We start from the raw sequence: 22,637 nt of genomic DNA, 5'->3' as shown, positions 1-22,637 counted from the left end.
CCTCACGCATCTAAATACGCGCAAAGATACACACGCACTTCTCCTCAAAATACTCAAACCGACTTCCGAAAGCGTCTATTTTTTTTCCCCCCTCACAAGAATAAGAATCTAAAGAGAGGATGGATTCTTCCCAGCTGCTCTACCTTCTGGCATTGTGCGGATATCTGCCAAAAGTAAGTCTGTGTCTCTCTTTGACACTGGAGCCTTTAATTTATAGATAGACTTTTACTACAAGCAATTTATATGAAAATCTACTCTTGAACTTTAAAAAGCTTTTCCGAGTAAGTTTAATGTAATTGTTCTTAAAAACGCACAAACAAAACGTTTTACTTTTTTGTCGCTCGATATATCCTGTTCATCTCCTCACAAAACACGACTTAAAAAAAAAAAAAAAAACCTAGGGGCTGCTTCCATCGCTACAATATATGTGTAGTTGAAGCAGCACTTCCAATTGCTGGCAACAGGACCACCCTATACTCTTTTATATTAAGCGCAAGTGTAGTTCTATAAATATACACCGCCGTATGAAGCCCGTCAGATTAAAGGTCGCATATGAAACTGGATCCGATCAGAATCACCGGCATCTGCAGTGATTCAGTTTCTTCAAAATACGGATTTTTGTATATAAAATCTACCACCCTGGCTGCTGTTAACTTTATTTCTGCTCCTGTTTGATTTCTTGTGTTTCTCCCAGGTGGATGAGTGGAGTAATTTAACTAGACTCTATGTTTGACTACTTTCCTAAATAGTTGTGCTCTCTCTAGGTTTATATAATTACGTAGAAAGCCTTTGAGCGTTGCCACCTGATAATATGTCACGTTTTAGTGGCACTGCGTGTTGCTGCAGGGGGTTTTGCTACGTTCGCTGTGTGAGTGATGGATGTACAGGCTCTCACGCATCGCTTTAAATTTACACTCACTGTAGATGCAGAATGAGGCTGCTCAGTTGTATGCTTGGTGGGGTTTTTTATTTTTATTTTATTTTTTTTTGTGAGCAACAAACCAAAGTGCTGTCTGCAGCTGTGTTTCATTTTTTCAAAAATGTTTTGTCAGTTTCAGTTCAGTTTTATTGTTTATTATACAATAGCACCAGTTCATAACAGTCGATATTTGATCATATTTGGAATATGAAGAGCGGTGTCACTTCATTCAAGTAGCTGCTGTCAGAGATTTACTCATCATTCATCCAATCTCTGTCAGGCACCTGCAGTTTCAGTGGACTGAAGAGGCTTTTTGTTACAGTTTCAGAAATGTGAGAGAGAAACCCAAAGAGAAGTTGAGGAGTCTGTGATAATAGCTATAATTTTGTGCTGATTTTAGTCATCTGTCCATCAGCAAATCTTCCTTAATGCCTTCCAGAAAAGCTCTCTCTAGGCATACTTGACTGTGAACATCTAAGTGCCTGTGTGAGAATTTTCTGCACGCTCACCTCTGACGACTCTCAAATGTCAGGCCCATCTGACGCTTTAGCTCAATCAGATGCGTCATTTGGCATACTTTATTGGCTCGTATACAGTTTATTAGTGTCCTTTTTTAAAAATCCTTAGGTGGCTGGTTTACAATAACAAGTTTCATCAGCATATCTAATAAGGAGTCCTGGTGCTGCTGACTAAAGTGCAGAAAGTGGTTACAAAGGCTGTAGTGGCTGTATGTCACTATTATTGATTTAACAGAATGCAGATTGGAGAGGAAAAAGAGCAGGGACAGGCGGGTGTGTGTGGGTGTGTGTGGGTGTGTGTGTGTAATGTGTAATGTGTGTAATGATTTCTCTTTCTGAATATGAAGCCAAGCGAGAAAAACCTTAAGGAACTTTTCTGTCAAATAATCACAGAAACCCATTTGTGCTGTGGGGTGGTGTGGGAGGTGCAGCCCGAACACATTTCATCTCTTCAAACGGTTTCCGTTCAGATGCTTGGAAATGACTTTTCTGTTTTGGTTCCAGTGTGGAAAAAAAAAAAATTCTGTCTCAGTATCCTCTCACGATTGTGTGTCTATATCAGTGGTTGAATGTAACTAAGTACATGTACTCAGGTGCTGTTTTGCATCTAGAGACTTTAAATCTCTATCTCGGAGGCAAATAATGTGTTTCGTATTTCAAAGTTTTAGTGACATATTAAAAACTTTCATAGTCTTCCTGGCCAGTCAACTCAAACCACATATCTCCAAATCTGGTGATTTTAAATTAAAATCAGATAGAAGGATAGGTACACAGACAGGTAGGAAAGCCACACAGGTAACCATTATGTAGATGCTGCTTTTTTTCCAGTAAAGTGTAGAATGGGTATAAATACATTAGTTTGGTCATGCACAGACACGAGTTTCACCTTTCATTTTTCTCTCAGCAGTTTTTTTTTTTCTTTTTAATCTGATCATTATCTTAAACAAGGCCAGGAGCCACTTTAAATGACAACAATCACTAAAAACTTGCAGCAACACCCTGGCAATCCTCATGATGAGCTCTGCGCTAAGAAAATATCAAAGCTTGCAGGTATTTATGTGATGATTTGCACAGTGATTTAACATGCATATATGTTGTGTGTGTGTTTGTAGCTAAGTCTTTGCTGAGGTCCACTTATCATTGGCACAGTTTTGCATAGTTTGAAATTGACATTTTGATTCATTGCTCAATATAGCCATCTCCATAGTTGGGCTGTCTAAATGCTTGATATTATGTAGGTTTCCAGCATCTCAGGCGGCAGGCACTTAGTTTTTGTCTTCTGCTTTTTGAGCCCAGTCATATATCACTGTCACATCCCCTACCTCTCTTGTATCTTTGTGGATGAGGAAATTCAACCACTCCAGCTGTATGAATCCCTTGCTGTGAACTCTGATGACTGTTTTATCATTGGTCTCCCTCTTTGTGTGTTCTGGCTCTATTCACAATATACAGGATTATGTGAACTAATAAACTACCTCCATGCAATAGAGAGGGCTTGATCCCAGCAGCCTACACTATAAAGCCATGCACACATTCCACTGTTATGTCTGTTTTCTTCCCTGATGAGGGACTTTCTTCTGTTTATGCAGCATTAATGGCTTTTGGGGAACTTCACATTCAAAATGAGTTGCATTTTCCAAAAGCTGGAAGACACGAAGCAACTTTAATTATCACTGTCACCCTTAAAATTCTGGGCAAGATCTTATTATTATTATTATTATTATTATTATTATTATTATTATTATTATTATTATTATTATTATTATTATTATTATTACTATTTGGAGAAAACACAGTTCATTCAAAAAGGCTCAAAAAAAAAGAATGAAAAAATAATTTAAATGCAGATTTGTCATTGTAGAGACAGCACAGGTGTTAATGGCATTCAGGATTTCTCTGTTGTAACGTGTTGAATCAGCATGCATAATCAGTGCAGTTTAAAACTCAAATAGGCAAAGTTTGGCCCCTCTGTGTGGAACTTGCATGTTCTCCCTGTGTTTGCTTGGGTTTTCTCTGGGTCCAGTCCAAAGCCATGCAGTTAATAGGGTTATGTTAATTGGTGATCATAAATTGCCTATAGGTGCGACTGTGAATGTGAGTGGTTGTCTGTCTCTCTGTGTTAGTCCTGCGACAGGCTGGCAACCTGTACACTACCTCTCACCTTATGACAGCCTGGATAGGCTCCAGCCCCCTCATGACCCTGTAGGGGGCAGCAGAACAAACTTGAAAAAGAACATGTCAGTTGCAAGGTATGTTAATAGAGTGTGTATGCAAGGGACACAATTTTTGCTACTGGAATATTTCTGATTTTATACTGTGTGTATAGTGTGATTTCTATTGACCAATCAAATCTGAGCAGGGCTTGGCTGCATACAGTTGATGTCCATGTGGAAAGATTTGTCTAATTCAATATGAAAACTATTGATAGACTGATGAAAATTTACTATTATTATTTTTTTTAATCTCAATTCATAAACACAAACACAAGCACAAATCTTTGTCCAGATATCCACCAGAAGCCCTGAAACACTGGCCATTTACTCCAGAGGCTAAGCAATCTTACAATAGCTGCCAATAACTTACAAGTCAAACAAATGTAAATGATTTCCACACACAGTAAATGGTTTGGTGCAGTGTCACTCCTTTTTGTTTTCTTTTTAGGTAGAGCCATCACATTCTAATCAGAAGGTTGGTGGTTTGATCCTCAGCTCCTCCAGTTTACATTTCAGTGTCCTTGGACACTGAACCTCAGTTATTCTGTGCTTAAAGACATAGAATAAAGCGCAGCATGAATGGGTGAATGAGACGTATAGTAAAGAAAGTACTCTGAGTGCTCAGTTAGAGTACAAAAGCTACCAAACAATTTGCTCTGTATAGCTGCTAAATGCTGCATTAGGTACACCTGTTCAACAGCTTAACACACACATCTAGACAGCCAATTACATGGTAGCAACAAGTGAGTTTATGTATGCATGTAGATATGCTCATGACAACTTGCTGAAGTTCAACCTGAACATCAGAATGGGGAAGAAAGGTGATTTAAGTGACTTTGAACATGGAACCATGGAACTGAGATAATGTGCTCTGGGTCAGAGGAGAATGACCAGACAGAGAGGAAGACAACAGTAATTCTAATAACATTTTGTCAAAACCAAGTTATGCAGGAGAGCAATGCACAACATGTTGAACCTTGAGGTAGATAGGCACCAGGAGCAGAAAACCACACTGGGTTCTGTCATCTAAACTATGGGCACGCCAAAATTGGACAACAGAAGATTGGTAAAATGTCGCCTGGTCTGATGAGTCCTGATTTCTGCCACAACATTTAGAGCAGGGATCCTCACGTGCAGGCCTCGAGGTCCGGTGTCCTGCAGGTTTTAGATGTGTCTCTGCTTCAACACACCTGAGTCAAATATAGAAGTCATTAGCAGGACTCTGGAAAACTTGACTGCATACTGAGGAGGTAATTCAGCCATTTGATTCAGGTGTGTTGGATCAGGGACACATCTAAAACCTGCAGGACACGGGCCCGCGAGGCCTGGAGTTGAGGTAGGGCCACAACATGAAAGTATGGCTCCTTCCTGCCTTTTATCAACTGTTAAGGTTGGTGGTGTCTTATGGTGTGGGGGGGATATTTTCTTGGCACACTTCGAGCCCCTCAGTACCAACCCAGTTTATCTGAGTATTGTTTCTGACCATTTCCATCTCTTTATGATCACAACCTTCTGGTGCCTGCTTCCAGCAGACAACAGATCATGTCACAAAGCTCAAATCATCTCAAACTGGTTTCTTGAACATGACAGGGAGTTCATTGAACTCAAATCTGCTGCAACTGTTATCATGTGGACCAAAATCTCTGATGTTTCGCGCACCTTGTTGAGTTTATACAATGTAGAACCCAGTCAACTCAATACAAGCAGGGTGTAGATAATAAAGTGACCACTGCGTGTATGACTGTATCTGTTCTTTGGCTCATTTGCTGATGCAAATCAGCTTTAAGCTGCATCTGGTACAGTAAATATATTGATTTGATTAATACATTTATGTAGAATTGCTTTTAATCAAGATGATAATTTACCATTCATCATTTATCTACATTCAGGTGAACCCTATTATGTTGATATCATTACTACACCATTTTGCACACATTTAATAACACTATACTGATAGACAAATAAAAAATAATCATACCACCGAGAATATTTAAGAGCTTTTAGTGACTAATGTAACCATCACTATACTTGACATTAGAATCCCAGTGGAGCTGTTAATTCACTTGCACACACACTTGTTGTCTCTCTCCTCTCTGGTACTGGTGGGGTCCGATCCCCTGTGGCTCTCGGGGTGGAGGGTGGCCTGGTGGGCCTGTCCTTGACTCCGGGGTGTGAGTGGCTGGCCATGGTGGGGTGTCATAGTGGCAGTGTGGGGGCTCCGTTTTTGCATCTGTGGGTGGGTTGGGGGGTGGTGTGGACGTTGGGGCGGTGTAGCTGGGAGATGTGTGAGGGTGTATGGGTTTTGCTGGCTGTGGGCACAGTGCTCTGCCCCCTGCACCTGGCTCTCTGGGGTGGATGGGCGCATTTTGCTCTGTCACAGAGTGGTGGGTGTGGGGGGCTCAGGTGGGCATCCTGTGGATCTGGTCGTCCTGTGCCACTGGGGCTGTGCCTGGGCGTCCTGGTTGGGTTGGCTGGTGTCCTTCCTGGGCTTTGGGTCTGTTCACTGTCCCTCAGCTCATGCGGTGCTATGGGCTCCTCTTTCTGGGTGCCCGTGCTGCCTGGGTGGGGCTGGGTTGTGTTCTCTGGCCTCTGTTGGGTCTTGGCGAGGGCCCCAGTCACTGGTGGAGACCTTCCTGCATGTTTTTGCCTTGGCACGCAGGTGTCCACTATTTCTCAGTCTTTGATGTAGGTTGCAGCCACTTGGGGTCTCTGAGCTCCGGACATTTGAGTCCTTCTCACCATCCTGTGTTGTGATAGTTGGACTCTGGTGAGAGTGGAGGTGCCATCAAAATCACCACACTGCCTGGTTTGGTTTCTGCTAGTCTTTTTATCCTTGTTTAGATGTCTGGATGCTGGCTTTCACTGAGGTGCATTTTGCTGGTGACTTTTTCTAAAAAATGTTCTCTCTCATAATAAGTCAAGTTCACCACTTTTGATTTGGGAAAGATCACACACACACACACACACACACACACACACACACACACACACACACACACACACACACACACACACACACACACACACACACACACACACACTAAAACAGTCACTTGGACACATAATAAAACTCACTGTCACAGATTGGAGGAACTGGTATTCTCTAATGTAAACACACTATGATGATGATATCATCTTTCTCTCAGTGGGACTTCTGGACCTTCTGGATCTTCTCCTAAGTGCTTCCTTGTTACATTGCCCTACCATCAACATCATTCTAATCAAAAACAGGGTCTGACCAACATGAGAGATCCTTCTGCATTCATGCTGCTCTGAGCAGATGAAGTTAGCACTTTTCTTTTCCTCCTAAGCAGTGCTGCTACTCTTTCCCGAGGATATGTTGGACTTTCTGCTGTAATCAGTCACAGGCCAAGACTCTCATACCTAAGTTGTGTGGATTATGATAGTGTCAGGATGACCTTCAAGAGAGTGAGTTAAGCTCGGGGAAGGCAGTGCAAATAACATGGAGGTTTTAGATGGTTTGTGCTGTGTACTTCACTTTTTTCTTAAAATATTTTATTTTGCTGACTTTTTTTTAAATAAAGCCAACTTGTTATATTTTGCAGTGTTTGCCAAGAAGAAAGGACTCAGTCTGAACAAAGCAGTTTTGTGACTAATGTGAGAAAACATGAACCATAGTCGTGGCAGATCAACAAGCAGTCTTAACTGAATTTTTTATATCGTTCTTCTGAATGTGTGTGTGTTTAACAAAAGTAAGGACAATGTTATTCTGCTCAAAAAGGCATCAGAACAGAAAATCCTTATGTGCTGTCACTGAAGGCACAGACATCAGAAGGTTAAACTAAAACTTATTAAATTAGAATAATTAGAAAAATCCAAACTCTTGTGCCAAGTCGTCATCATAAAAAAACAGTTTTATCACACTTTAAACATTCAGCCAAAAAATGTGTAACAAAATTGATTGCAACAGATTAAGTAAGCAGAAAAACATTCATCTGAGTGCATGTAAATGTAACAAGATTAAAAGAGCACTAGTTGCTACACAAAATCAAGACGTCAAATGAACGTACCTCATGTAGAGGCTCTTTTAAAACACAAGAAATTGTGCCTTTTCCCCCTTAATTTGGTGTATTCATGCAATCCAAAGTAATCTTCTCAGGTGCGCCCATGCAATAAACAAATTCTTGTTCAATTTCAACATAATTACAAAGTGCAAAGACCTGTGGGTTTCAGAATATTTTCCCCACAGTTTTAAAACAGCCACAATAATCTTGATAAGCAGGAGTCTCTTTGACAGGCACCCCTGTTTGTCTGCTTTAGTTTGCAGTCGCCAGTTAATAGGGGGCCAAAGATGTTCTGTCGTTTACTGGCAAAGCTTACAGGCATTAGCTAAAATGTTATGCATACTCTGCATTACAGACTTGTTCTCTGTTTGTTCCATTATGTTTACAGTTCAGCTGCTGGGGTGTTTTTTTTTTTTTTTATCTAATGATCTTTATGTTAGGCTAATAAAGCTGTGACAGCATGAGTAAGGTGGCTTGCAAAACTGCTGAGCATCCTTATCATACATATATGGCTGTCATCAAAATGTCAGGTGGTGGTGGTGGTGGTGGGGTGAATGCTGAATAATGCTGAATAATACAACTGCAAACTGGCCAAGCAATAGCGAAGCCTGAAAAAGTGCAAAAGAAAGTGAGAACGTTTGTCCTCCAAGTAAAAGTTGGGCCTTACCCTGCACCAGCATGTTTCCAAAGGCGCAACTATTACTTGGAAGGTTGTGTTTCCATTTTGTTTTTTCTCCCACCTGCTCTTGGCGAGTGTTTGCAGACAGGTTGGCATCTTGCACACAAACTACGAACAACCGCAGCGATCTGCTGGCGACCAAAGCAGTCAAGAGGAAGTTTTCAGTGTGGCATCATATACCTCTTTGCAGCGAATTTCGCCTAGCAACTGCCAACAACCTCCACCAAACACTCGCCAGCCGGTGGGGAAATACACACTTTTCCCTAGTAACCAGGTTTACCATTAACATGTAAACAAAGGATATTTCAACTAGTAATATTTACTCCTACCACTCTATTAGAATTAAACTTATTTACTGTTGTAACTAAACCATATCTAATTAGTTCCATTAACTTGCTGTTAAATTGGGCCTGTGACAGGCTGGTGACCTGTCCTGAATGTACCCAGCCTCCTGGCCTATGGCAGCTGGGATAGGCTCCAGCCCCCTGCAACCATGAATTGGACAAGTGGAAGAAATTGGAGGGATGGATAAATCTTGTGCATCACCGTACCTGCTATGTAATTGCTGATTTCCTAATTTATGGATGCAGGCGGTCTGTGCACATTAAAAATCATTATAACTCACTGACTCTTCAATCAATTTTCAAGTGTTTTTGTTTAATTTTCATGTCTGGTAGAAATAAAAACCCCTCACCCATTGCTGGATTCCCCTGTGCCACCCTATTCTAAAAAATCCTGGGAACACCCCTACACATTGCTAAAAAAGAAAATTGTGAAGTAAAGCACTCCAGTCACTCAAGAATAACTTACTGCTCTTCATAATAATTTCATCTAAGTCTAATATAGTGAGAGGGGAGTTGTTTTGCACTAACTGTGTTGCTGCCTGAAGCATTGGGACTGCACTAATATGTTGCTCCCAAAGCTGGATCCCACTTATTCTACTACTTAAAATTTAATTAAAAGTAGAAGTAGGTGTCACTTAAAAGTTACATTTGAATAAATTTAAGATAAAAAAAAACAAAAAAAAACATGGCAATATGAATTTACTTGCAAATATATTTTTTTACAATAAAGAGAAATAAGTAGTTTATGCAAACAGTAAGAACTACTTAATAATCTGATTCAAATTTTTTTTTTTTTTTTAAGTTGTTGTCATGGTCCTGAGTACTTAGTATCTTGAGTTTTGGTTCCTGTTTTATTTTTGTCGTTATCCCTTCTTGCATTTGTAGTGCAGTTGCATTCACTCCTTTCCGATTGTCGTCTGCTCCGCCCTCATAGTCTTCATGATGATTGCTTTCAGTCAGCAGTTAGCTCTCTGTGCATCTGTAGTCCCATCTTCCCTTATCTTTGTTGGACTGTTTGTTTAATGCTACAGTCACACTAGGGAACGCAGTAGTTGGAGACTGCAGCACAATCAAAATTATTGTTACTGTATGAAATGAATTTGCAGTCTCATTGCCTTTGAAATGCTGGCTTTGATGACCGAGACCGGGTCTGCGACCGTTCACAGTTAGCTGCCGTCTTCAAAGTGACTTTGGTCCATCAAGATGTGACAAAACAGCAATAAGACAGACTGCATCTGCTATTGGTTTGCAATTGAATGGGATCATGTTGCCAGTTACATGCAATCTGTTTGTGACTAAGATAAATCAGCAGAAATTGCAAATCTATTTTAGGAATGTAATCAGTATACAAAAAAATCAGCAACCAGTTGAGTCAAGTCCCCCATGACAAAGAGTCATGTCCAGATTATTTGTAAACTCTCTCTGAGAGTGATTGCAGTCAGTCCGATTGTTTGAAGAGAGAGGCTGCCTTCCACCAGTTAACCTGTGCAATCACCTTGTGATCAAAAGTGGGCGCTCAGAGGTTCAGGGTGTTTCCCGCTGAACCTGTGGCCAATCATTTGACCACTCCAACTAAAATAAAAGTCAGTCCAATCACTGGGCAACTGCCAATTTTCTTAATTGCAAATGGGTTGCTGTTCTATTTTTACTCTATTGTGACTGAACCATTAGCTCCCCTTTTGGCTCCTGTTTGCATGTGTTTCCTCTTTGTGCTCCATGTGCTTCAGTTTGGGATCCCTTCTAAAGGCTTTTTTTTTTTTTTTTAATCACCCACCTACCTCTGTGTTCTCCTTGTGGATCCTCTCAGCACTATCTTATGACAGATGATCAAGCAGGACATTTTTATTAGTGTCTGTAGATTTCCTGTGGCAGTTAAGAAGACTGATACTGTATAAGCCCAATATTCAGCTGATATATCAATGTGGGTGGTGTGTGATTATCACTTGTTTAACAGATGAACATGCTTCATTAAACTACTAAAATGATGCTTCTCTGCTTGTTGCTTTTGCTCTGAGAGATGTCCTTTTTCATTTGTGATGGTTTGGGGTGTTTAGTCTGCCTGGGGTGTGCAGTGCACTGCTGACTGCTGTTTACAGCAATGTAATATCATTTGGGAACTCAACCCTGCGCTAAGTAGGACATTTCTGGATGATTGATGAGGATCATTTGATGTTTGACAGCTCAAAGGTGGCTGGGACTCATGAAGGACCAATTATAAAGAGCATGAGTTAAACAAGCGTAAATACATCATGGTCTTTGTGCTTCATCCCTCTTCACTCTGACCTTTACTGCTTTGGGTGTTGCCACTCGGTTAGCAAGGTGCACAGTGAAGCTCTTCACTAGGAGTTCATGAATACGCTCTGCTTCACGCAGACTTTTCTCTCTTCATCTCCAGTGACCTTCTCAAGCTCCTCACTGCTCGTCTTACACATTTTCATTGACCCACTGGCTCTCCACTAGCGGCTGTCATCCTGCATTTTTCAGCCTGTGTTGACACAGATGAACAGTCACAGTAGATTAGTCAGTAGCTCTCTTCTCCAATCCCTAATTTATTTGCACAGGAGCATCTATTTCACTGGCAAAAGAGGCTCAGTTTCTTTGTATTTACTATATTATTAGTCATTAGTTCAGTCTAAGAAAATACAGCATGAAGAGCATGTGTTGCAAGAAGGTGACACAGAAAATGTTAATATAATTTTAAACTCATACTTTCTGGTGTATAACTTCTGTGCTTGTCTCCACCCTTGCTGAATAGAAGTTCTTTCTGTTGCAGGGTAATTGAGGCATTTTTCATTCCTGACACTTAAATGTGCTTTCTGTTTCGTCCACAGGTGTTATCGGTGCAGATGTGTGACGTGGTGAACCAGATCGAGCTGGAGAAAGTGCGCTGTGAAAATAGCACCTCTGGGAACGTCACATCAGGTCATTATAGGAAACATATTTAGTCTCTCTGCCTCTTTAGGGTGTGCAAAGGGTTATTTAAAGGAAAGGTGGGAAGCAGTGCTAGCAAATAAATAGTGAGGTGACGTCAGGCAGAGTAAAAATTGAAATGCATTTCTTCAGTGGAATCACTGAATTTCCTGCAGTCAACTCTTCCAGCAATTTATGAGATTAACCATAAGAGATTACAATATTTTTTGATTTCCTCAAAACTTTTTTTAGAATCATTCCTGAATTTGGATTTCCAAACCAGCAATGCAAAATTTAGCCCACAGGTAAAAGCCTATAAAAAAGAAAATGCCAATTCATACTCATAAGTGTCACAAGTCAACCAACTTTAAACACACTGCAGTCTAACTAAGCAGAAGATCATTTCCCACCTTCATCATGAATAAGTGTTCCTTTTGGAAATAAACAGGAAAAAAAACCCAAAACAAAACAAAACAAAACAGTAAGGCACATAGAAATAAGACACGGCATACCGTAACAGAAATATGCTTAAAGTGGGTAAAAATGCATCCATGCTTTTCAACACAAACACCAAATGAAAGTTGAAAATTAATTCATGCTGAGATATTTGGTTGACTGCCCTTCCTGTGATTTTAATAACAGTGAAATATTCATGCTAAGCATTTTTAGTTCTATCTCCATTTGTGCTCATTTTAATAAAAAATCACTACATAATATTGTACATACTGCACGCTGCATTAAGTGAACATACAGAGGAAACAACGTTCCTGATCTCTGCAATTGCCCTCATTTTTCTACTTCCCTTTCTCCTTGCTCAACAGGAAGGAAGTTGAAGTTGCACTCAGGGGTCATGTCCTGCATAACTGTGTTACCATATGCACTTGTGAGAAACAGCCTATGGCTATGAAACATAATAAATCTAGGGATTTTTCAGCAGTTTCGTGGTTTCCTTAAAATATAGCAGACTTTAACATTTTGATAGTAAGTATATTTCAGAAAGTGCTGATCTCTCTAAGGTTTCTAGAGAATGGTCTGAAAAAGAGAAACTGTCCAGTGAGCGGCAGTCCTCTGCGTGAAAATTGCTGATGCCAGAGGTCAGAGGAGAATGGTCAGACTACTTTGAGCTGAAAGGAAGGCAAAAAAAAAAAAAACATTCATTACTATCAAGGTGTGCAGAAGAGCATCTCTGAATGCACAACATGTCAAACTTTGAAGCAGATGGGCTCCAGCAGCAGACCACACTGAGTGCCACTCCTGTCATCTAAGATCAGGAAACTGAGGCTACAATTCAGACAGGCTCACCAAAATTGGACAATAGAAGTGTTATGGAAATTTTTTTATCAAATAAGAGAGACAAGAGTCCTTTACATGGTTTATTGCTCGTACAAGGAGAAGTCACCCCATACCCCCAGAGGGACATGAGTGGATTCTGAATCTTACACAGAAACACAATGTACTTATACCCTTTTACACCCCCCCCTGTTCTCCCCCCTCCGAGAAATTAACCAGAAGGACACTAAAACTAAAGAATGTCACCCCGTTAACACAGAGAGTCCTGAGAGAGGAAGGGTGTGTGTAGGTTACAGATAAGGGAATGGTCATCTGGACAGTTTTTACAGCCTACAGGTCACTTCATGGTCACACACTCCCTAGTTGAACAACATATAAGAGGTTAAAGTAAAATTTTCCATCACAAGTTGGCTGGTCTGATGAGTCTCAATTTCTGCTGCAACATTCGGGTAGGGTCAGAGTTTGGTGTAAACAATATGAAAGCAATGATGCCTTGTCAGTGGTTCAGGCTGGTGGTGATGCAGTGGTGTGTGGGATCATTTCTTGGTACAATTTGGACCTCTTTGAGTATTGTTTAAACACATGTCCATCCCTTTATCACCCCAGTGTACCCCTCTTCTAATGACTGCTTACAGGAGGATAACCCTCCATGTCGTAAAGCTCAAATCATCTCAGACTGGTTTCTTGAACATGACAAGCTTGAATATAGAGCACTTTTAGGATGCAGTGCAACAGGAGATTCTGATGATGATTCTGACCAACCTGCAGCAACTGTGTGATGCTGTCATGTCAGTATGGACCAAAATATCTGAGGAATGTTTGCAGCACCTTGCTGAATTTATACCATGAAGAATGAAGGTAGTTCTCAATTCAGTTTTATTTATATAGCACCAAATCACAACAAACAGGTTCAGGGTCATCAGATCCAGCCCTAACTAATTCTGAAGGCAAAATGGGTGCAGCACTAAACTAGCAAGGTATGTTTAATAAAGTGGCCACTGAATGTAAATGTGCATTAAATTTGAAATGCAAGAACAAATATTTTCAGGCAGTTCATTATCAGAGAAATGTCAAACCAACACCGATTGTGATAAATCAGCACATTTAAATTTAAAATTACTCCACTGCATGAAGATAAGACCAGCCAGAGCAGGCTTTGTAAATCCATATTATAAGCTGGAAACTATAACTATGTTCCTCAAATAAAACTAAATAATATTGTGCAGCTACCATGTGGCATTAGTTATTTATTTAATCATGTCATGGCTGTCGTGTTAAAGACAATTTAATTTTGTCATTGTGGTCTCCGTGCTTCCACATGTGTCTGTTACAACATGTTAATCTTTCACCTGGCAGGGTGCCAAGGCACGTGGGACAGCGTCGCCTGCTGGCCTTCAGCCAGGGTTGGAGAGGTGGTTACGATAACCTGCCCACCATATTTCAGTTACTTCAGTGACCACCATAAAGGTAAATCGTTTACATTCACTTTATGTAAGTACACAATATAAGAAATCAGAGATGTTTTCTATGATATAGAGAAGAAAGTTCTCACATTGTATACACAGCTGGAGTTCTTCAGAAGAAGCTTGAGAAGAAGAAAATTAATGATCATTTAAATGTATGTAATTTTCCTTCTGAAGGAAATAATTACTTTTGTGACCAAAAGAGGCCTAAAGATGCCAAAGCAGGACTTTGCTCAACATTGCTGTCATTTTGCCATGGGCTAACACATTTATTTATCTTTTTTTTTTTTTAATAACTTTGAGTATTTTCATATTTAAAAGGCTATCTGCATACAGTTGAGCCTTTGGGTAGACACTAAAGATAAAATGCGCTGCTTGCATGCAAATGGACATTTAAAAGATCAAGGACAGTCACTGGATACCCCACAGAAAGCCTGAGGCAAACAACTCAGGGGAAATTGGATATTGATTCATGAGGCCCATAAAGAGCTTCAGTTCATCATTATTTACACAACCAGTGCACAAAAATCTTTGCATTCATGCAATATCCCTAACAGGGTTAAAGCTAACATGTTTGTCACAATAAAAAAACAAAAAATCTCTGCAGCCTGGTCTTTCATAGGATATGTTGGGCCAAACTCTGAGTTTTCAATATCTCTTTTAACCTGATCACCATATTAACTTATGCTGATGTGGAGCAGTTCAGAGTTTCAAGTCAAGTCAAGTTAATTTACAGAGCACATTTTAGCGTAACAGACATTGACTAGAGTGCTACACAACAATCAATAAGCCAGGAAAACAAAATTAAACAACTGTAAGAGAACATAATTAAAACACAATTCTATGTAATTAAAATGATAGAGAAAAGGTGAGTTTTTAATTGAAATTTGACAACTATTCGTGAAGCAGATGACTGGAAGAGGGAGCTGCAACTGTGAAGGACTGTTGAATCCAGTTTGGTGCTTGGAGCTGCTCACAGCTGCTGTTCAGCTGACTTAAGCATCTGATAAGGGGAATAAGACTTTATATGTAAAGCATCTCTGTTAGATACAGCACATAACGGGCAAGCCCATGCAAGCATTTATAAGTGGGAAAAAAAGGGTTTTAAAATGAATCTTAAACTGTACAGGTATCCAGTGTAACGATGCCAAGAGTATGTCCATGTTTTCATTTACCAGTCTGGACTAACTGCAATCATGATAATAGTGCCTTGCCCACTTCGGCATATAAAGAATTGGAATAATCGACTCTGGATGTGGAAAAATAATGGATCACATTCTCAAAGTTATTAAAAGGAAAAAGGTTTTAACATTAGCTTTAACTGAAAGAAGCTCATAAAAAAGGAAAGAGGCGACTAATTTAATCTGCAAATCTAATTTCAGAATAGGTTTAAATTCATCTGTTTGGGCCACATTTACACTGATCCTTTTCCTGATCACATGCTGTGAGTTTTTTGCTTTTATACAACTTGTTCCAAATACCCCAAAGGAAGCCATGCAGTACAGTTTCAGCAATGCAGTGGTTATGCAGAAAATGTATAAATATATATATTTTTAATCCTAATTTACTGTAAGTCCATTTTACACCACTGGGATTGTAGGTGAAAGGGGACAGATTAAATCAACTGAGGGTTAATTTCTAATTTACACACTATAAAAACTTGAGGAATGGTTTGAACTGTTTGTAGTCTCAAAGAAGACAATCACTGGAACCCTGCACAGGAATTGTTTACCTTGTCTCAGTTTGTTCTGCCTTCCCTTTGTTCCTCATGTTCAGTCCAAGTCCTGTCTCTGTGGTCTGTCTCTTGTATTTTTTATCTTCTATCCTTGTGTCAAGTTCATGTGTCTTAGTCTTGGTCTCTGTGTTATGTCATTTCCTGTTTTACTTTGCCTGTCCTTTCTATCACGTGTTCTGTATCTAGTTTTGTTTCCTGTGTTTCCCTCCCAGCTTTTTCCTATTGTCTCATTACCCCTTGTGTATATATTACCTCCATTTCCCTCTGTTCTTTGTCGCATCGTCCCCTGATGACGATGTGTCCATCTGTGTCCTGTTTTGCCTTGAAGAGTCTTTGTTTTGGATTATCTTCTAGTTCTGCTCCTGGGACGTTTTTCTTACCTTGCTTTTGAACTCTGCAATAAAGCAGTCTGAACTTTATGCCGGTCTCGGAGTCCTGCTGTTGGGTCCTGCCACACGGCCCGCCCTGACATGTTTTTGTGAAATAATTTAGTTTCTGTGTGCAAAGTAAAATAATGTAAGCATCCAAAATAAAACTATGATGTTTGGAAAAGTTGTGTTAAAAATTCCTTGCTCTGTTTAACAGCATGAATGGCTAATAATTCTGTCCTCATCTGTATGCAGAACTTAATAATAATAAACCCCTCTGTTAAATAGCTGGCTCCTCATGCTGTGTGGAAGGATATAATAGACCATTTGTGAGGCAGGGAGATTGAAGTGTGTACATAACACTAGTGTTCTATTACCCAGCACAACCTAACAGATAATACTCTGAATGATAGTGTTGATCCTGCAATGTATGCTGTATGTATGGTGCACATAAACATGCAGGATTTGACAAGGTTTGTGAGACACAGGACAAGGTTCAGAGGTTATTGCAGACGCACTGAATGAACAAAGCTGACAACCAGATTTAAAGTCTGGGTAAACTTAGTCACAGATTGGAGTCTGGCTCCAAGAAAACTGCGAGGACCTCTGCTTAACCTTTGTTCTGGAAGAAGACACAAAGAGGAGGGAGGACAGGTGATGTTTCAATGAACTAAGATGAGGGGGGGGAAAAGCATTGCCGTATTTTTATGTTATCTGCAAAGTCCTTTTCCTTTGCACTCGAGCCAAGATTCTTTCCATCCCAGCTCTCTTTTTACAGTAAATTAACACATTTTACATCACTAGGACTATTTTAGATCTTGTTAATGGCGCTCCCTAAAAAAAAAGAAAAGAAAGAAAACCTGGACCCCATTTAATATTTTTTTCAATCCCATCTTGCTTGTCTGGGACTATTTAATGAAAGTCATTTTCTTTTTAAACTGTGTGTCCTTCAAATCTACTCTTAATACCTTCACAGACCTGACTTAAAGAAAATCTGTTACTCCTCTCAAGTGAAGAAAAAAGAGAATACTTATGGTCATAGATGGTCTGCTTGAATACACAGACTCACACACACACACACACACACGCACACACACACACACACAACACACACACACACACACACACACACACACACACACACACACACACACACACACACACACAGAGGATGTTCTGTATGTTTTGTTTTTGTGTGTTAAAGGTTATGTACGGGGGTTAAAGTGGGACTTGGCAGAACCGTAAGACTGGGTGTAGCAGTGCAGCTTGGGGGAAAGAATTACTTAGAAATAAGTCACATAATGATTTGTGAGCTCCAGCAGATTCTTATTTGTGTAAAGCTGTGATCAGATGACCCGTGCCCCTACTCTGATATTCACTGTTCTTTGTGGATTTAGCCAACTGAATTCAACAAGATATAAGCAGATGTCTCGCGAGCTATGTGTATGTATTTATACAAGCTTTATATTGTCTAGGGTTAGAAAAGATAACCCTTGATGTAACGAGTTCAACATAGTGCATCACTGCAAACTTTATCACAATACTGCAAACTAACCAGTTTAGCCAGCACTAAACTGCCTGGTATTTTCATGCAACCTGTGAGTAAAACAAAATTATTATACTTGTTTGTTTTGCAAAATGTTTCACAAAAGCATAATTCAGCAACACATCATATAAAGATCTAGTATCTGATTTAAAAATTCTAAAATGTATGAAGACATTCTATGTAAGGTTTAAACTTCCAGTTCACACAGTGTCCATTGCTGAGCAGTCCTTACCATCGTCCTCTGCTTTCCTCTCTTTCTTGCATCTGTCCTCATCTCTCAGTGTCACTCACTGACATTTTTTCTCTCCCTGAAGCTTGATTCCACTACTAAAAAAATAAAATAAGATGATCTCAACTCTAAGTTAAATACTCAACAGTTTGTGTTATTTTCTCAATTTTGAGTTATTTTCTCTTTATTTTATGACTGTAAGTCAAAATTTTTGCATGCCTAACTTGATATTTGGAATTATTAAGTTGAAATTTTGAGGTAATAACCTGAAATCTTGACTTATGGATAGTAAAAAAAAAATTTAGTGGTGGAAACAAATGCCCAAAAACTGAGGAAACAGCAGATGAACAGTGTTGGAAAGTCACCTCCTTATGAAATAGTAAAAATAAATAAATAATCGAGCAAAGACTTGAAAGAAGACATGAGAGTTGTAGCTGACCCTTCGGTTGATCCATCTGCTGTTCACTGAAGCCTCATCAGAAATGGTCTCAGGGGAAGGGAGGCTGTCACGAAGCCATTCTTAAGGAAGAGAAAAGGGAGAAAAGACTGAGGTATGCCACATTACACAAGAACTGGACTGAAAATCAGTGGCAACAAGTCTTAAGGAGTGATGAATACAAATTTGGACATTTTTGGTTTAAATGGTCGTCAGTATGTATGGAAGAGGTCAATAGAGAAGTATAACAGCCATCTGTAAAACACGGAGGAGGTTCTGTCATGGTTTGGACTACATTTGCCAGGAATGATGGAATTATGAATGCAGAGAAATACCATTACATTTTCATCTACCAGTGTAGACTGACCTCCCCAGAGTTTGGACCTGAACATTATTAAAATATGCTGTGGGATCATCAAGAAGCAGCAAACATCCAAAGAAGATCTTTGAATGTTTCAATAAATCAGTGCACCTCTTTCCCATTTTCCTAGCATAATACAGAGAAGTGAGGGCAGCTCAAGGGCTATAATAGCCCATTTTTATAATGACATTTACCAGCTCTTTAAACTTTTTTCAATGTTTATGTATATCAGTTGCAATAGCACAAACAGACCAAACAATACTCTAGTATTTGCATGTCAGCGGCGCTGGAGAGAGACCCAATAGTAGGCGACACGTTAAATAAGCAAAAGCAAATCTTCAGTGACTGTTCATAATAACCTTGAATACAAAAGTCCAAAGGTTTAGAAAAAACAAGAAGCTGAGAGGACAAGAGGTTACTGAACAGGGAGCAAAGAGACAATCTGACAACTGATGAGTTGAGAAACAAGACTGCACACAGACAAGGCTGATTACATTCAGGTGAAACTAATGAGGGCAATCACAAAGGAGGGAAACCAAACAAGGGGGGAGACAACACAGAGATGAACGAAAATCAGAGACGGGGAAGACAAATCAGAGGCAGTTAAGTCACAGGAGGCACACAAGGAAAAGCAAATACTAAAATAAAACAGGATGTGGAAACAAGAAAGATAAAGAACTAACACATGAACAAAAGCTGAAGACGAGGATGAGACATTAGCAACACGAGAGGAAAATCAGTTAAAGCCAAACAGGGACCAAAACTCAAGAAACAGTACTTCCTATCCCACTTTTTATTGATGATTTTATTGGTTCTTTTTCATTACTGAATAATAGTTTTAATATTGTTATAAGAAAAAATTATAAAAGGATTAATTGTCAAATGCAATTAAATTTAGTTTCCCAACCATCAACAATAGTGGAATTAACTCAGTATTTGATGTGAATTTAAACTGAACTGTAAGCAAGTAATATTTCTGACGTGAAAATACGTAAGGAAGTTTAAAAAGAAGTCATCTCCTCCTCCTTTCTCTGCTGCTGGTGAGGTGGGTGTCAGTCGCTCAGATGGCAACATGCAGACACTTTCTGCTTTGGCCATTTCCCAGCTTTTGTATAGCCTTAATTGGCATGCTGCGCAAAACATCAGGAGTGGATGGGAGCAGTTGAAAAGATTGCTTTTCTTAACATGTCTAAAAAAAAAAGCTTAACGTGATATGATAAATTACTCTTATTGTGAATGTTTTGATTCATTTTGCAGTAATAAGTATAGTGAAGGATAATGTTTTACCTGACATCACTAGGGTTCCTTTCTTGTCCAGATCTTAATCAGACACACACAGAGGGAGACTCGTGTAGTTAGCAGTTAACAGGTTAGACTGTTCATTTGGCTTGCGTGCTATAAAGAAATGCTTCGCTGCTCCTCTCGTGTCTTCTAATGGTAGGGAAACTCGACTATTAATCAGGGGTATCCTGAGCGCAGTCTGAAAGATTAAATGTTAACATGCTGAGTGTGGATGTGTGGTGCATGTAAATAAAAGGATTTTTCTCAGTTACTGCATGTTAGGCCGACTGTCGTCATTACACTTGTTCATACTGAGATGATGAGGAAAATATGATTTTCAGGGTTGTAAAACACAGAGTTTTCCCTCACTTCCCAAAAGATAATTAACTTGAAACCTCACTGAAATTTTCAGTTTTTGCTTTTTTTTTTGTTTTTTTTTGTTTTTTTTTTTAATATTATGTTTCGCATCCTACTGCTACTGTGAGTGTGCTTGTTAACTTTGTGGTGCTGGAGGTTTGGGTCAGTATGTTCCACTTGAATGATGAGTCTGACTGTGACCCTATGCTGCATTAAATAAAGTATTCGATTCTGTTTGGTCAATTCAAGCATTATTACTGGCATTCAGTAGCAGGTGACTGCAGAGGAACATGCATTTGTTCATATGTTCATTGTATTTGAGCATGTAGTTAATTTAGAAAAATAAATCGAAAATGTAAAAAAGCAAACAAAAAGTTACTAATGCAAAATCTATTACAACTTGTGAACTCATCAGGAATAATATCACGAGTATATAACCCATAATTAAAATGGCTTTTTGGTGCCAGAAACAGGAAGTCACACAATCGCACTAAAGCCATCGTTCATTCAGTCCCTGTTTCTGTCCAAATCTAGATATTAAGTAGATACACAACTTTGACCCCAAGCAGAAGCAAACAGAATGTGCAGCTTGAACACACTCAGTTTTATACACAGCATGCATGTACAGGCAGGTAAATGAAAAGTCCTGAGATTTAATAACGCTTTAGATCGAGGATTTCTTACAATACGACTGCTCACTGATAGCAAAACTACTTAAAGAAAATAACTTTTGTTATTTTAAATTAACTTTATTGAAGCACCAAGAGCATAAAATAATCCTGTTTTGTCAAGCTGCTGGCGACACACTGGGTCAATATAAAGATGGTTTTTGCTATAATCTCATCACATATGGATTCTTATTCACAACCTCTTCCACTTACATTCAACCAATGTTCAAGTAATGCTATAAAGAAACACAAAACACCATCAGACCTTCTCATCCCCACAGTTAACCTCTCTGACTCTAACCTCTGTAATCTCGGTTGTTGGACATATGGCTGTGCACTTGCTGCCCAGTTTTCAGGGTGAATTGTTTTTTTTTAACTTATTGATGATCTCACTTTCAAACAGAGCATCATCAAATTTCAAAATTAGCATACTTTGTCTTTTGTGGCAATTTAAGCAGCATATTGATCCACTTTTGTTCTTTTTAGATCATTTAACTAGACATATACACACACTTCTTTTTTATCTTAAATTTGCCTCAGATTAAATGTTTGGATATTAAATCAAGCATTGCATACAGGTGAACAGTAATGCACAGGTTTAAATCATATTTCCTGACTCAAACCTCTCAATCTTTTCCTTTCCTTGCTGAGAGTCATTTTCAAATTGGTGCTGATAGATATCCATTACTTTTTTGCAACACCTCCAAGCTTTCTCGCTGCTCCTGGCTATGTGACCCAGCAAGTTAATGTTACCCTGACTGAGATGTGCTAATATCCAATCACTGACAGCACCACATCACCACAAAATGGGGGTGATGGGGCTTTTACTATTACAAATCCACTTTCACTAACTGATGTTCCTCTCTGGATGGATGGATGGATGGATGGATAAGGATGTAGCTTCTCAGCTGAAGCCAATGAGGGAGTGCCTTACAATCCTCTGGTTGTAAAAACATGGTATAGAAGAAGTCTAGAGAAAAATGGCGCCTGATTTCATTGATCTATTATCTTAGTGGACACTTCAAAAATTAATTATAAAGTTTTGTATATTATCTAAATTGTGGTTGCTATTAGAGAAAAAGGATGTAAGGGAGGCTTTAGAGCAGGTCTACCTCTTGAGCACACACTTTATCAATCACATCACAAAAACACGAGGATGGCAATGGCAAAAACCCACAGCTCGAAACTTCACCTAACCCACTGGTTGTGTCCGTGTTTTTTATACAGGCTATAGAATTTAAACATTTATCATGCCTTGCTGAATTAATTCCAGTAGTACCAAACATTTGACAGTA

General features: G+C 39.3%; 1 protein-coding gene across 1 annotated transcript in view; it reads left to right on the top strand.

Moving 5' to 3' along the window:
• vipr1b (vasoactive intestinal peptide receptor 1b) overlaps positions 1-22,637 on the top strand; it is a 56,915-nt gene continuing 34,278 nt past the window's right edge. Inside the window, exons 1-3 of the mRNA XM_030756321.1 lie at positions 1-173; positions 11,530-11,620; positions 14,255-14,365. Coding sequence (XP_030612181.1) covers positions 120-173; positions 11,530-11,620; positions 14,255-14,365 — 256 coding nt within the window. The 5' untranslated portion in view covers positions 1-119. The remainder of the gene's footprint in view (positions 174-11,529; positions 11,621-14,254; positions 14,366-22,637) is intronic.

This window comes from Archocentrus centrarchus, chromosome 20, assembly GCF_007364275.1.
Source record: "Archocentrus centrarchus isolate MPI-CPG fArcCen1 chromosome 20, fArcCen1, whole genome shotgun sequence".
Taxonomy (NCBI): domain Eukaryota; kingdom Metazoa; phylum Chordata; class Actinopteri; order Cichliformes; family Cichlidae; genus Archocentrus; species Archocentrus centrarchus.
The sequence above is the reverse complement of the archived record's forward strand: the minus strand, read 5'-3'. Positions and strand labels throughout refer to the sequence as shown.